Source organism: Podarcis pityusensis (genome assembly GCF_964106645.2).
Source record: "Podarcis pityusensis genome assembly, chromosome: 13".
In the NCBI taxonomy this organism is placed as follows: domain Eukaryota; kingdom Metazoa; phylum Chordata; class Lepidosauria; order Squamata; family Lacertidae; genus Podarcis; species Podarcis pityusensis.
In genome coordinates this window covers 33781869-33799078 of record NC_138038.1, presented here as the reverse complement: position 1 = coordinate 33799078, position 17210 = coordinate 33781869, and the positions used below count along the sequence as shown (strand labels likewise).

At 38.9% G+C, this 17210-nt stretch overlaps 2 protein-coding genes across 2 annotated transcripts in view; one reads left to right on the top strand and one right to left on the bottom strand.

Annotated features, from left to right (window-relative positions):
- LOC308461606 (serine protease 33-like) overlaps positions 1–17210 on the top strand; it is a 326492-nt gene that overhangs the window by 251028 nt on the left and 58254 nt on the right. The gene's annotated exons all lie outside the window — the stretch shown is intronic.
- LOC308461605 (vomeronasal type-2 receptor 26-like) lies at positions 393–12687 on the bottom strand (the record flags this gene model as incomplete). Its single annotated transcript, XM_080978656.1, has 4 exons — positions 393–1294; positions 3935–4061; positions 10543–10770; positions 11851–12687. The coding sequence occupies 4 exons, from the start codon at positions 12685–12687 to the stop codon at positions 393–395; spliced, it is 2094 nt and encodes a 697-aa protein (XP_080834782.1).

The window sequence follows — 17210 nt, the reverse complement described above, 5'->3', positions numbered from 1 at the left end:
AATAGATGAATCTTTGCTGAATTAATTTCGTAGGCATCTTGTTCCATATTATTTCCCATTTATGAGGTAAATATTAGAACACAAATTTATAGGCAATCTTGTATAATTGATGTGTTGATCATATATTAAGAACTGGGTTTTATTTTTGTAGATAAAAGAAGAAAGTGTGGACTGGGTAGGAATTCGTTGTTTTCATCTAGATTTGAAAGTTGCAACTGTAGTTTTTAAGGAAGGGACTTTTCTGTGCTTTTTTTGGATTCCAAGTGAATTTTTTCCAGCCAATGAGAATGAGACAACAGTGAAATGTGTATAAGCCTTTATATGTATGCACAAATATTTGATGCACAAACACCCTTTTAATTAGAAAAGGACAGTCTTTTTTCTTTCTTTCTTTAGTTTTTCTTCCTTATTAGCTGCTCTCTATTGTTCAGGTGAGGCCTGAAAACAATAATATAACATTTTGGGGAAAAGATGCAACCCAGCAGTCCAGCACCAGAGGCTAAGATAGAGAAGATCTCCACAGCAACCATGTATTTTCCCTTGGTGCTCAGGTAGGATGGAATAAAGGACAGCCAAACACTGCAAAAGACCAACATGCTGAAACTGATGAACTTGGCTTCATTGAAACTGTCAGGTAATTTCCTGGCCAGGAAAGCGGCAATGAAACTAATAATTGCCAGGAAGCCCATATAGCTCAGAACAGCATAAAACATCATCACAGACCCCTCATTGCATTCTAGTATAATTTCTTTAGCCACTGAGTAACTGTCTACATCTGGAAATGGGGGAAAGGTTGCTAGCCACACAATACAGATCCCTGCCTGAACAAAGGAGCAGCAAAGGACAATGGTGTTGGCCAATCCCTTCCCCACCCATCTCCTTATCCTGGATCCAGGTTTGGTGGCCATGAAAGCCAGAACCACAGTGATGGTTTTTGCCAATACACAAGAAACAGCCACTGAGAAGATGATGCCAAAAGTGGTTTGTCGGAGGAGACATGTCAGCTTCTTTGGTTGGCCCAGGAAGAGCAGTGCACAAAGGAAGCAGAGCAGAAGAGAAATGAGGAGAGTGTAGGTGAGGTTCCTGTTGTTTGCAATGACTATGGGAGTGTCATGGTGCTTCACAAATGTACCCAGCACCAGAGCTGTGATCAGAGAAAATGAAAGTGAAAAGCAGACTAAACTGATGCCCAAAGGTTCTTCATAAGACAAAAAGCTTATATCCTTGGGAACACATGCATCTCGGTTCTTGCTTGCATAGTGTTTGTCTGAGCATTTATCACAGTTACTCATATCTGGAAAAAAGAAAGGTACATTCCCCAGTTCATACACATTCCATCAATCACATCAACATTGAAGGATGCTCAAAAGCTGTAACATGACTTGGTAATTTAAAAGATATTTTGGTCACGTTAATATTCCCAAATTAAAATCATTGTAAGAAATACATAAATTCATTAAAAATGACTTTCAAATACTTGCAGTTATATTATATATCAATATTATATACAGAACTTATTTAATTTTATTATTATTATTTAGCATTACAGTGGTACCTCAGGTTAAGTACTTAATTCGTTCCGGAGGTCCATTCTTAACCTGAAACTGATCTTAACCTGAAGCACCACTTTAACTAATGGGGCCTCCTGCTGTTCTTATCCTGATACAAAGTTCTTAACCCAAGGTACTATTTCTGGGTTAGCGGAGTCTGTAACCTGAAGCGTATGTAACCTGAAGCGTATGTAACCCGAGGTACCACTGTACTTGACATATTCAGAAGGTAAAATTAAAATTCTTTGATTTTCTGAAATATATGCTTTTTAATCAAGTGGAGACTTAGCAAGTTAATTATTAGTCAGGAATTTTTTTATTTTGACTATGGCAGACCAACACGGCTACCTATCTGTAACAAGTTAATTATTGTTCAGTCACCAAGATTATATAGTGGAACCTTGGTTTTCGACTGTAATCTGCTCCAGAAGACCGTTTGACTTCTGAAACATTCAAAAACTGAGGAGCAATGGGTGGTCTGCAAAATCCATTGAGAAAATTGAAAAACATGCAGCGGAAGCTGTTTGAAATCTGATGTGTGTTCGAAAATGGAAGCAATTTCTTCCGGGTTTTTGGCATTCGGCTTCCGAAACGCTCAGCTCCCGAGACTCTCTAAAACAGAGGTTCCACTGTAGCAGATTTGAATTCCTGACACCCGAAAACTTGTTTTTACTGAAAAAAATTAAGTTTTATTCCCTAAGATGACATGCTGTCATGTGCTAAGCCAGGTATGATAAGAAAGGCAGGCTAAATTTATCCCATGTTTGTGAAAAAAGTAATGGTAGTTGGTTACATAATTAAGTTGGAGAGATCTCAAAGGAAAAGATGAGGTACTGACTAAATATGCATGGATAGGTAGCCGTGTTGGTCTGCCATAGTCAAAACAAAAAAATTCCTTCCAGTAGCACCTTAAAGACCAACTAAGTTAGTTCTTGGTATGAGCTTTCGTGTGCAAGCACACTTCTTCAGATACACTTGTATCTGAAGAAGTGTGCTTGCACACGAAAGCTCATACCAAGAACTAACTTAGTTGGTCTTTAAGGTGCTACTGGAAGGAATTTTTTTGTTTTGACTATGGCAGACCAACACGGCTACCTATCTGTAACTGGAACTATGGAAGGCACCACATTGAGCCGCGTGAAATGGAAGTCCATCAACCTCACCAGTGTATCTGAAGAAGTGTGCTTGCACACGAAAGCTCATACCAAGAACTAACTTAGTTGGTCTTTAAGGTGCTACTGGAAGGAATTTTTTTGTTTTAAATATGCATGGTTACTGAATATATAGGGTGCATCAAGACTAACATTATTTGGGTGTGGGATTCAATCACATATGTACAAATTCAAGTTCTGCCATTAAAGTGGATTTGGAGCTCTTGCACAAGAATGCCCCACCTCAAAAAGCACAGACTTTTTACAATATGGAAAGTAATTGGGAAGTACACTGGAAAGTTTGAGTTAACCATATTTTTCCATGTATAAGATGCCCCCATGTATAAGACTACCCTTATTCTTTTGAACCCAAAATTAAGGGAAAAAAAACCTCAAATAGAAGTGAAAATCTGGATAATCTGTGTTTATCTTTTTGGGGGCAATCGCCTCCAGGGGAAGCGAAGGGATGGAGGCTCCCAAACAGGATACCAATGAAGAGCTAGGGGAAGGCAGCACTCACTCTGTGCCGGGCTATGTCGTCGAGCAAACTGAGCTGAAGAAGGTGGTGAGCGGGCATGGGGCAGGGCTGTAGAGAGGGGAAGCGAGAAAAAAAGGAAAGAAGGGCAAGGAGAGGTAGCTGAGGCAGCTCTCAGTGGTGGCGGTGGCAGCTGCTCTTGCTCCGGTGGTTGAGCCAGCAGGGGCTTCAGGAGGCAAGCCAGTCACTAGCATGCAGCCCGGAGGGGGAGGAGAAAAGGGGGATGGCAGCAGGAGGGTCCGCCTCAGCCCGCCCAAGCCAAAATCCTGGACATAAGCTTAAAGAGTTTAACAAATCCTCGAGGATGCCCATTTTCCGTGTACAAGATGACCCCCAATATTTTACTATTTTTTTAAAGCAAAAAACCTTGTCTTATACACGGAAAAAATGGTACATTTGTTTGATGCAACCTTTTCTAACATTTGCACTGACCAAACAGAATGCGTACACAATAAATAGCTGATTTCATCTAGCAAATTCTATTTTTTCTCTAACAAATTGCATGTAAACATTGAGCACACAAATCATGAATTAAGGCTTAATAAAGAGATTGCTTGGAAGTAACCTCAGTGAGTAACACTTGGTCCCCTTGAAAGCAAGTGAACCAGTTAGTCATAACTTAATTTGTCCCATTCCTTTTAAGGGAAACTCAATGGAAGTACTGCATCTGGATCCAAATTTCTGTGTATTTCTCTTACCTTCCTGGTTTGAAATCTTTCCCTCTGGGCATGGGATGCAATCATAGCAGCAAAACGGTTCTCCTTCCTTCACTTTCTTCCTTGACCCTGCGTGACAATTTTCAGTACAGACAGAAAGAGGCCGAACCTAATCAGTAAATGAAGGAGAAACATGATATTCATGAGAATAATGCATTTGGAATCAGTCAGGTTCTGGAGACCTTCTTTATGTTGCTAAAGTGTCACAGCAATTCACTAAGCCGTGGATCAGCTCTGCAGAGAGTAATTCATCATCGTCTATATTAAAACAATGAATACAGACACTTCCGGGGGCGGCGCGAACGGCAATGGCGGTCCTCTTCTGAACGGGAGAGGAGGCTCCGCAGGCAACGGGTCGTCCGCTACGGCGAAGCGGAGACCCATTCTGGAAAACCCCAGGCGGCAAGAGCCTGGGGTCTTGAGGCTCGGTGGGCGCCTTGAGCGACCCTCCAAGCGCAGAAGGAACCCCGTAAGGGGCTCCGGAGCGCGGAGGGGGGTTGCGGCGCTGAGAGCTGCTTCACAGCCTGAGGAGCGAAGCCGCGCTGCTACTGTCGGTGAGCGCTGATCCCTTTTCCTGCCAAATTACGGATTCGGACGAAAAGCAACTAACTTGTGAGTAAAAGACTGAGTCACTTGAATTTAGAGACTTTAAAGGGAAAATTTAAATTGGCTTGAACTTGGCTGAAAGCGGAGAGACGTGGAAGCAGGAAGTCCGTCTTCCGCAGCCATTGAACTTGAAAAAAAGCAATCAGCTGGAGGAGTGGAGGCTGAAAGAAAGAGATCCTAAGTTTTACAGATCTAAGCATCTATTGAACTTGCATCTTAAAGTAAAGACTTTAAGCTAAAGATTTGGGATTTTTACTTGCACTTGACTTTCCTCCTTTTATTGGATTACAAATTAGAAGGTGAAACCCAGAGTCAGGAGCTGCCTGAGCACTAAGGGAGCTGTCAGTACTGCAGATTTGGATATTGTATATTGGAACTTGAAACAATCTGAGGGTATTGAGACCTTTTAAATTTGAAACATTCTTTTTGGAGATAAATAAGCACTGTCTGTAACAAAGTGACCATTTATAAACTCTGCTAAACATTTGTATTTGAAGGTTCTTGGACATTAAATTAGACTCTGAAAGACATTTTAAGCTCCCTCTAGAGGATTGGATTAAAACAGTGACTTTACATGCACATTTTACTTTCGATTCCCTTGTTGTTTGCTTACTCTGGACCTTTCCATTCCCATGGGAATAACTCAGTGTGACCTTGACTGACAGATAACGTTGGAATGAGTGGCACAAGAAAAAGAGGGAGAGCTAAACAAACAACTTTAACAACTCTAACCTCAGCCTCACAGACACGTAGATCATCTGTACCTACTTTGCCCTCAGAAGTGGAGGGAGAGGGCGAAGCAGAGCAGTTACAATTGGAAGATATGGCCTCAGGAGCATCTGTTTCTGTTCTAGACAAAATTTTTGAAAAATTGGAAGCTTTGGACAAGAAAGTAGATGCGCAATCAGCAAAGATTGACAAAAACACAGAATGTCTAAATAAATTAACTACACAAGTGGTACAGAATGCACAAGCAATTGGACAGTTAACGGAGGCCTCAGCAGAAAATCGGAAATTGGCTGAGGATACCAGACAAAAATTAGAAAATTTAGAGCAAGAGGTAAGACCACTCACTAAACAAGTTGGGGAACATCAGATTTATCTCTCCATGATAGAACTGCGAAATCGTGAGAACAACTTAAGGATTAGATCACTACAAGAGGCAGAAGAAGGACATCTAACTGAGTTTTTGACCAAAGAATTCTCCAAGTTCTGGAATTTGGAAGAAAAGGACTTTAAAATCGTGTCAGCTTTCAGACTTGGAAGATTCATAAAGAAGGAGAGGCCCAGAGACTGTTTGATAACATTGAGATCAAAGGAGGAAAGGGATAAGATCTTGGGACTACATTTCGTAAAATCACTGGAGGTTTTGGATAGAAGAATTGAAATCTATAAAGATATCCCAAGACTACTGCTGGATCTTAGAGCCGCCTATTCTGAACTTGTTAAACTACTAAGGAGCAACGCAATTCCATTCAGGTGGGAATTTCCCCAAGGAATATCTTTTACCTTTAGAGGGAGAAAGGTTAAAGTAAGAACACTGGAAGAGAGAGACAAATTCCTGTCTACATACGGAGAGGACCTTCAAAAAGGAATTGAACTACCTTCTGGGCCTGAGGCAACGCCAGTACCAACATCAGCACCTGTGGAACCTGAAGATCCTGAGAACAAGATACCACTCCTTGAAAAATAACCAGATAATTCAGGATGTCTCTGCAACTGTTGAGCTGGAATATTAATGGTTGTAACATTCCGGAAAAAAGGAAGAAAATATTTCATATATTAAAAAAAGAACAATTGGACATTATCTGTTTACAAGAAACACATGTGACGAGGCTCCACAGAAAAGTGTTAATAAATAAAAGATTGGGCCAGGAATTTGTATCGTCGGACAAAGTTAAGAAGAGAGGCGTGGTGATATATGCAAAAGAGAGCCTGTCACCTAAATTCCTATTTAAAGATGAACATGGAAGAATTTTGGCTATTGAGATACAATATCAAGGAGAGAAACTGCTGATATTAGGAATCTATGCACCTAATGAAGGGAAATCGGAATTTTACAAGAAGTTGCAGGAGACAATGCTGGACTATCTAGACTACAACAACATCATAATGATGGGAGATATGAATGGGGTCGTATCAACTAACATGGACAAGTCACAAAGTCAAAATGTTACAAAAGACGGCAGACTACCTAAAACCTTTTTTGAAATGACTGACAATATGGATTTGATTGACATTTGGAGGACAAAGAACCCACTAGGAAGAGAGGGAACATTCTTTTCTGAAGCCCAACTGACCTGGACAAGAATCGACCAAATATGGATTTCTAGAGGCCTGGCACCTAAGGTCAGAAAAGTGGAAATCTGCTCAAAGACCTGCTCCGACCATAATGCAGTAAAGATGGATATGACACTATTACCAACTGGATCCTTTAGATGGAAGATGAATGACAATTTGTTTAGAGATCAGGAAATTACCAAGAAGGCCCAAAAAGTTTTGAAGGACTATTTTGAGATAAACATGAATAATATGGTGGAAAAAAGAATAATCTGGGACGCAAGCAAAGCTGTAATGAGGGGATTCTTGATACAACAGAATGCAGTAAAGAAAAGAACACAAAATGAGAAAAAAGATAAGATCTTGGATAAAATAAAAGAATTAGAGAAGAAATTAAGAGTGAATCCGAAGTCACAGCCAACTCTGAGAGAAATTAAACTTTATCAAACACAATATTCTAAATTGATAAATCAGGAAATTGAATGGAAGGTTAAATTAATGAAACAAAAAACGTTTGAGTCGGCGAATAAATGTGGAAAACTGCTAGCTTGGCAGTTGAAGAGAAGACAAAGATTAAATACTGTTACAAACTTAGAGGTTGATGGAAAAAACATCCAGAATCCAGTGGACATTAGAAAGTGTTTCCAGAGATACTTCAAAAAATTATACACCCAAGGGCCGCAAGATGATGTTGAGATTAAACAATTTTTGGCAAAAAACGGACTATCTAAATTGTCACAAGAAAATAGGACAATCCTGAATTCTAAAATAACACGACAGGAGATCGAACAAGCCATCCAGAACATGCAACTTGGCAAATCTCCAGGACCAGATGGGCTGACCTCCAAGTACTATAAGACATTAAAAGACTATTTGATACAACCTTTGATGGAGGTCAGCAATGAAATTATGGAGGGGAAGAGGGCACCGGAGTCGTGGAAGGAAGCTTTTATCACATTAATACCAAAGTCGGAAGCTGAAAAGACACAACTTAAGAACTACCGTCCCATCTCTCTTTTAAATGTGGATTACAAAATATTTGCAGACATTTTGGCAAATAGATTTTAAAAAGTTTTAAATGAAGTAATTCATAAGGACCAGGCCGGCTTTCTCCCAGGAAGACATCTGTTTGCTAATACAAGGAACATTATTGACATTTTGGAACTTTTGCAAACAGACATAAATACAAAAGCAGTTTTAATTTTTATAGACGCGGAGAAGGCCTTTGACAATATCTCCTGGAAATTTATGATGGGAAATTTAAAAGAGATGGGAGTGGGACGGGGTTTTGAGAATGGGATTGAGGCGATATATTCAGAACAGAAAGCTAAACTGATAGTTAATAATGTGGTTACAGAAGAGTTTAAAATTGAAAAAGGGACACGACAAGGTTGCCCTATTTCCCCTTTGTTATTTATTTCGGTTCTGGAAGTGCTATTGAACATGATTAGAGGGGATCGGTTGGTGGAAGGAATTCAGGTCGGTCAGAAACAATATAAATTAAAAGCTTTCGCAGATGACCTGGTTTTGACCTTGCAGAAGCCAGAGCCCAGTACGAAAAGAGTATTACAACTGATTAATGACTTTGGTCGGGTGGCTGGATTTAAACTAAATAAACAGAAAACTAAGGTTTTGGGGAAAAATTTGACTGATACAGAGTCAGAACGGTTTCAGAATGAGACGGAACTTAATGTGGTTAAAAAAGTAAAATACCTAGGGGTAAACATAACAGCAAAAAATCTAAGTCTATTTAAGGACAATTATGAAAAATGCTGGACAGAAATTAAGAGAGACTTAGATAGTTGGTCAAAATTGAAACTTTCTTTGTTAGGCCGAATTGCTGCTATCAAGATGAATGTATTGCCAAGGATGTTGTTTTTATTTCAAACACTTCAGGTTTTGGACAAGGCGGAGTGCTTTCAGAAGTGGCAGAGAGACATTTCTAAGTTTGTCTGGCAGGGCAAAAAGCCCAGAATTAAGTTTAAGATATTAACCGATGCAAAACAAAGAGGGGGCTTTGCCCTGCCAGACTTAAAGTTGTATTATGAAGCCGCAGCGTTCTGCTGGCTAAAAGACTGGCTACTTCTTGAAGACACTGATGTGTTGGATTTGGAAGGGTTTAACAATGCCTTTGGATGGCATACATATTTATGGTATGACAAGGTTAAAGCAAACAAGGCCTTTAAGAACCATATTGTCAGAAAATCATTGTTTAATGTCTGGACAAAATATAAAGACTTGCTGGAAAATAAAACACCAAGGTGGCTTTCACCTTTGGAAGCCAAGGCCCGAAAAAGACCCAATATGGAGGCTAAATGGCCAAAATATTGGGAAATACTAGAAAAGGATGGAGACAATTGGAAATTGCAGAGTTTGGAGAAAATGAAAGACAAAGTGCGAGATTGGTTACATTACGCTCAGATTAAAGAAGTTTTTAAAAATGATAAGAAACTAGGGTTCCAGGTGGAGAAATCGAAATTAGAAACAGAATTGTTAGAACCAAAGATTAAGGTACTTTCAAGGATGTATAACTTGCTGTTGAAATGGAATACACAAGATGAAACGGTTAAATCGGCTATGATAAGGTGGGCACAGGACATTGGGCATAATATCATGTTTGAGGACTGGGAGAGGTTGTGGAGTAATGGATTGAAATTTACTGCATGTAACGCTCTGAAAGAAAATGTAATGAAAATGATTTATAGATGGTATATGACCCCAGTCAAACTTGCCAAAATTTACCACCTGTCTGATAATAAGTGTTGGAAATGCAAAGAGTGTGAGGGAACGTTCTTCCACCTCTGGTGGACTTGCCCTAAAGTGAAGGCGTTCTGGGAAATGATTTATAATGAACTGAAAAAGGTATTTAAATATACCTTCACTAAGAAACCAGAGGCTTTCCTTTTGGGTATTGTCGGCCAAGGGGTGGCAAAGAAGGACCAGACATTTTTTATGTATGCAACAACAGCAGCAAGGATACTTCTCGCAAAACATTGGAAAACTCAAGATCTACCCACACTGGAAGAATGGCAGATACAACTGATAGACTACATGGAACTGGCTGAAATGACCGGCAGAATCCGTGACCTGGGAGAAGAGAGGATTGAGGAGGACTGGAAGAAATTTAAGAACTATTTACAAAAGTATTGTAATTTGAGTGAATGCTAAACAAGATGCTAGATCAAAATAACTGAGCACCACTAAATTTAGAAGTTTTTAAGAAAATAAGTAAGACTGTGAAATTTAGCTTCTTCTGAGAATTATAAGATTATGAAATATAGAAGGGATATAAGAATTTAAATAAGATGATAAATTGCTGACAAAACGTTACAACGATGAAAGTGGGAGCGGGAGATGTGAGGAAGTCCAAAGAAAATGTGAAAATATGTTAAGATCAATGTTATATTGCTTATTATGTTTATTTTTATTGTAAAACCTAATAAATTGCTTTAAAAAAAACAACAATGAATACATAGGAGATATTATACATATTTTACCAGATTGCACAATATTACACCCCTTTGGGATGGAAAGTGTGCACAATTTGATCCTGGACAAATATATGCATTTACATCCACTAAAAAAAGAGAGTAATTTGTAAGTTTTCTGATTCTCCAGTGAACATTATCTTAGACATCAAAGCACAGAACAATTGTTCATTGAGAAATGAATCTCTTTTGAATTAGCTAAAAACGTGACTCCACCTGGTTAAACCATCCATGCCATGTTATGGCATCTTCATGAAGGGTGAAGGCTTCATCTGGAGGAGCCTCGGGATCCATCCTCCCAACTTTTACCCTATGAAAGGACTGGTTGGAGGAAATAACCCAGTTGATAACATCCAAGGTAGATATTACCTCCCCGTTCTGATTGAAGGACACTGTGTCTCCAGCACTGTTGTTAAATGAGACACCTCTCAGAAAATGATGAAGCTAGAATGAAGAGAGAGAAGGCAAGCATTTAGAAAATGGTGGATCTGAATGTTTCAAAGAGAGATCTAATGCAAAGAGTGTAGCCCCGCTTCCTGCAACATACATGTAGCCTATTTTAGGCTCACACATGGTCTGCAGTGTTCTCTATACTCCATTCCCCATTAGCATTACTAAGGTGTAGTCTAAGTTGTGTGTGTGTGTGTGTATGTGTATGGGGTGGGGGAGGGAATCCTATTTGTTTGACAGGCTTCAGATGGAGGTAAAGGTAGAGGGACCCCTGACCGTTATGTCCAGTCGTGGATGACTTTGGGGTTGCAGCGCTCATCTCGCTTTACTGACCGAGGGAGCCGGCGTACAGCTTCCAGGTCATGTGGCCAGCATGACTAAGCTGCTTCTGGTGAACCAGAGCAGTGAACGGAAACACCATTTACCTTCCCGCCGGAGCGATACCTATTCATCTACTTGCATTTGACATGCTTTCAAACTGCTAGGTGAGCAGGAGCAGGGACTGAGCAACAGGAGCTCACACCATCCTGGAGAGGGAAGTGTTAATTCCTCCGAACATCATATTTTAATGAATGAGATCATAACTGACAATTGGGGGTAATAGTGTGAGAGAGAAAAGGAATGAATGGGTGTGTGAAAGTAGTAAATAAATGTCTTTCTGTGCATCTGTATGCAATGTATGTATGCATGTAGAGTTCAACGCTGAAAGTGTACTGTCCCACCATGCATACTTGGGCAGTTATGAAGTACAAGACTGAAGGAAGATACAATCACCCTTTACGACCCAGGTATTGCAAACAGGGATGCTACAAAAATTAGCAGAGTTGCCAGCATACACACTGTTCATAAACAACAAGGAGTATTGTGCAAAATTTGAAAGACTCTCAAATCACATTTCTGTGTTTTCTATACCGTAACAGAATTATGTAATTACATCTGTGGAAAGTATGATTAAAATTTAGGTTTCCTTTCTAGCTGCCAGGGAGGGCAGGGAGGAGAACAAAATGGTTACTGGTTAGGGAAATCGAAACCTAGTATATATTCCATGCAATGTATGGATTTCTTGCCCCTTACTTGCCAAAACTGCTGCTTCTGAAGCTTCTGTCTCCCTCTACTCAGCAGTTGTGAGTGTTTGGGTATTGCTAAGGACATGGCATGTAAAGCATGGGCCATGGCATAGACAGCATTGTAGATGCTGTAGCTTTGACCTTGCATTGTCACTTCAAAAAGAGATGCAGGAAGTTTCTCTAAATTCTCCATTCCTGTGCAGATATCCCCCATCACATCATCCAGAACGCGATGTGGAAATACACAGCCAAACGCATGTTGCCAGAAATCCCAGATGAAATCATCACCTTCTGCATTCAAAGGGTTTCTGCCCTCAATGTATTGATGAAATCCTGGTAGATCATTGGAGTGAATTCTGAAGGATATACCACCATTGAATATTTCTGCATCCCAATCCCGCTGAAAGGCCAGTGAATTGAACTCCACTTGGGCTGTCGATATCCATACTTTGCCTTTTACGTTCGTTTTCGTGCTCCCAAGCATTGATAGATATGGAAGCCATCTCAAAAATATAGTGGTCGAAGCTTCTCCATAGGCCACCACAACATTGGCTTTGCTACCCATCACTCTATCATGTATTTTAGCCCCTTGTTGCATCAGAGTGAATCCTTCAGTGAGAAAACTAAATTTGGGGATTGTTTCTAGAAAGGCAAAACAAATACCTCTGTTTGAAAAGAGTGGGAGCACATTTTGTACAAATCTTTCTCCATTGTCATTGTCAACCACAGCGACCCCAATCCACGTCCACTTGAAATGCAGAAGCAAAGAAAGAATCCCTGCAAACTGGTGGCTTTCTGGGGGGGCCATCTGGTAAAAAGGTAGTCCTGGGATTTTAGTATTCATCACTGGAGTGGGGCCATATATGAGCTAAAGAGATATTTGTTTGGAAAAGAGAGAGAGAGAAAGAAAACACCCTCCATTTATATAGCTGTGTTATGCATGGTGAAATGCAGTTGACATGTGCATTTGAACATCCATATAAATAGTGCATCCTTCACATCAACAAACATTTTATTTCTCGACTGTACTACCTGAGTGACTAATGATAGGAGAGCAAAGGGCTAAAGGCACTATCTTCATTCACACAAGGATCTCAGTCTGCATCAGCAACCACCCAGTTTTTGTTAAAGCTTTTCACAGTATTGTCAATTGCCTGATGGGCAGAGTGTCTAATTTCTCCTCTGATAAAGCCAACTTAATCAGTCTTTGAACTTTATGGTGTTTCTTCAGTTAAAGCCAGGCTCTGCTTTATAAAGCAGGTCCCCAGCCTATACATACAAATTGTTCATGTTTGGCATGAATGGGCCACGAACAAGTTTTCAAATGGGGGGAAAGGAGACAGAAGAGGTTTAGCACAGGAAAAGAGCACTGAAAAGACAGACCCTTAACCAGATTTGACAGAATTTGTTATGGAGCAATTTGCTCAACAGAGGAAGGATTTTGAATTTTTGTTGGAATTATTTGAAAAAATGAGTGTTAAAATACAAGAAAGTACAACCCAGCTGTCACGACACAGAGAGAGGATGGATGTAAAGTTTAAGGAGCTTGAGGAAAAATTGGTTAAATATGAGAACACCTCTGAACAGGTGGCACAACTGAAACAACAACAAAACACATGTAAGGAAATTCTGGGTGGGGGTGGGGGTAGATTGGACTCGCTAGAAGATCCTATTCTTATGACACAATTGAGGCAGGATGAAAATACAGTGAGAATACACAATTTACTAGAGCAACAACAAGATCAGAGATTAGAGAAGTATATAGTAAAAATACTAGTGGAATGGCTAGGAGAAAGAGAAGAATTGCTGGTGGAGGCTATTCAGAATTGTTACGGGGTCAGAAATAGGAGAGACAGAGGGAGACGGCAGCCTGGAGATTGTTTTGTTACTTTTGTAACCAAAAGAATCAAAGAAACAATTCTCCAGAAAGGATTTGAAATGGGACTAAAGGTTGGGGATAACAGGGTCGAAATTTTTAGGGAAATCCCTTTTAAATTAAGAATTAGAAGATGGAAATATAAATTTTTGACAGAGGCCCCCGTAAAAAATGCAGACATACTATGTAGATGGGAGTTTCCGGAAGGACTCTTATTTATATATAAAGGCAAAAGATACAGACTCACAACAGAAATACAGGCACATGATTTTTTTGAAAAACAAGGCAGAGACTTAGAAAGACAAGAAGCAGGTAGGCATGGGAGAACCCCTCTGGAACAGCAAAGGCTGGCAATGGAATTGCTGGCACAAGAAGAAGAGAAAGGTGCAGTAGGGGGTAGTCCTACCTCAATAAAAACAGACAATGGCAAATATTAAAATAGTGAGCTGGAATGTGAATGGGCTGAATAATAAAACCAAGAGAAATAGGGTGCAACATTTAATTCTTAAATAAAATTTAGATATAATTTGTTTACAAGAGACACATATAGCAAAAAGACACCAAAGAATCCTAACAAATAAAAAATTAGGGATAGATTTTATTACTGCTGACAATACCAAAAAAAGAGGTGTAGTTTTTACATTAAACCTGCACTGGAGCCCAAACTGATTAAAAAATATGAAAAAGGGAGAATCTTAATAGTTCAAATAAAACTTCAGGGAGAGAATATATATTTGGTAGGAGTATATGCCCCTAATGACAATAAATCAGAATTATACAAAAAATTAGAAACAGACCTGATGGAGTTTGCAGATCAAAAAATCATTATAATGGGAGATTTGAATGGCGTAACATCATTAGAGATGGACAGAACTATTACAAAAAAAGAGACATAGGAAGGGAAGCTTCCAAAAACTTTCTTGGGAGACATTTGGAGAGTAAGGCATTTAATGGAGAAGCAGTTCACGTACTATTCTCATGTCCATGAGAGAAGTGTGAGAATTGATGCTGTTTGGATTACTAAAGAGTTGGAATGAAAAGTTAGGAAAGTTGAGATAGATCCAAGGACTTTGTCGGACCATAACCCAATGGTTATGGAAATGCAAAAGGAAGAATGGTGAGCTTTTAGATGGAGACTTAATGATGATTTATTGGATAATCAATAATTAGTAGACAATATATATATATATATAAAAGAAGAATATTTTAAATTGAACTTAAACAAGGAAACAAAAAGTCAAACTGTATGGGATGCTTGTAAAGCAGTCATGAGAGGTCTTTTTATACAACAAAATGCTGGGGGGGGGGGGAGAGCCACGGAAGCAAGGATAAAAGAAATATTGGCTGCTTTATCAAAGAGAGAAAATGAATTAGGAAAAAAACCCAAATAAATAATCAATAAGACAGGCAATGAAATTACTACAATCACAGTATTCAATGAAATAGCATGGAAAGTTTAAAAAAAAATGAAAGAGAAATTCTTTGAGCATGCAAACAAACCTGGAAAATTGTTAGCATGGCAATTAAGGAGAAATCAACAGATGAATCATATAGGTAAAATTAACTCCAATGGGGAAGTTTAAACAAAACAAAAGAAATGAGGGAAGTCTTTTAAAAATATTTTCAGAATTTATACAAAAGAGGAAATGAAAAGGCAATCAACATACAAGAATATATTAAAAAGAGTCATCTGCCAAAGATAAAACAAGAAGAGAGAGTATTCTTAAATATGTAACTAACAGATCAAGAAATCTCTGATGCAATAAGTCAAATAAAGGTGGGCAAATCACTAGGACCAGATGGATTATCAGCAAAGTACTATAAAATTTTTAAAGAACAGCTTGTAAATCCAATGAAAGATAATGAGTGAAGTACTAACAGAAGGGGAAATTCCAGAAACATGGAAGGAAGCTTATATTACAGTGGTGCCCCGCAAGACGAATGCCTCGCAAGATGAAAAACTCGCTAGACGAAAGGGTTTTGCGGTTTTTGAGCTGCTTCGCAAGACAAATTTCCCTATGGGCTTGCTTCGCAAGACGAAAACGTCTTGCGTTTTTTGCAAGTGTGTTTCCTTTTTCTTAACACCGTTAATACAGTTGCGACTTGACTTCGAGGAGCAACTCATAGAACGCAGTGTGGTAGCCTTTTTTGAGGTTTTTGGTGATTTTTGAAGCTTTTCCAAAACTTTTCCGACACCGTGCTTCGCAAGACGAAAAATTCACTAGACGAAAAAACTCGTGGAACGAATTAATTTCGTCTTGCGAGGCACCACTGTACTTTGATTCCAAAACAAGATACAGATTTGACCCTGGTCAAAAACTCTAGACCTATCTCATTATTGAACAATGATTATAAGATATTTGCTAATATTTTAGCTAATAGATTGAAAAAGGTCTTAAATGTTTATATACATCCAGACCAAGTGGGATTCCTTCCAGATAGGCAGATGAAAGATATGAGAAATATCTTAAACGTAATAGAGTATTTAGAAGTAAGAAATGAGAAAAAAACAGCAATGATGTTTATAGATGCAGAAAAAGCATTTGATAATATATCTTGGGATTTTATAAAGAAAGTGATGGAAGAAATGGAATATGGATAAAAATATATAAAAGGGATACAAGCTGTATATACAGAACAGAGTGCAAAATTAATTATTAACCAGGTGATAACGAACCAATTTAAAATAGAAAAAGTAACGAGACAAGGATGTCTGTTATCATCTTTATTATTCATTCTGGTTCTTGAGGTTTTGAACGGAAACATAAGAGCAGACAAGCAGATTGTGGGAATAAATCTCCAATTATCACCAATTTTGTCTATTATCTCCCAATATTTTGGCCAACCAACCTCCATATTAAGTCTTTTTCGGGCTTTAGCCTCTATTGGTGATAACCACCTCGGGGTCTTGTTTTCCAACAAGTCCTTATATTTAGTCCAGACATTAAATAAAGTTTTTCTGACAATATGGTTTTTAAACATTTTATGAACTTTTGCCTTGTCGTACCACAAGTATGCATGCCATCCGAAAGCATTGTTAAACCCTTCCAGATCTAGGACATCAGCGTTTTCTAGTAAAAACCAATCTTTCATCCAACAGAAAGATGCAGCTTCATAATATAACCTTAAGTCCGGCAGGGCAAATCCCCCTCTTTCTTTTGCATCGGTTAATATTTTAAATTTTATCCTGGGCTTTTTGCCCTGCCAGACAAACTTCGAGATATCTTTCTGCCACTTTCCAAAACATTCCACTCTGTCCACGATCTGTAGGGTTTGAAACAAAAACAACATCTTTGGCAATACATTCATCTTTACAGCTGCAATTCGTCCCAACAAGGAAAGTTTCAATCTTGACCAAGTTTCAAAGTCCTTTTTGATTTCTGACCAGCATTTTTCATAATTATCTTTAAATAGATTCAAGTTTTTAGTGGACAAATTGACCCCTAGGTATTTCACTTTTTTAACCACATTTAACTCTGTCTCCTTCTGAT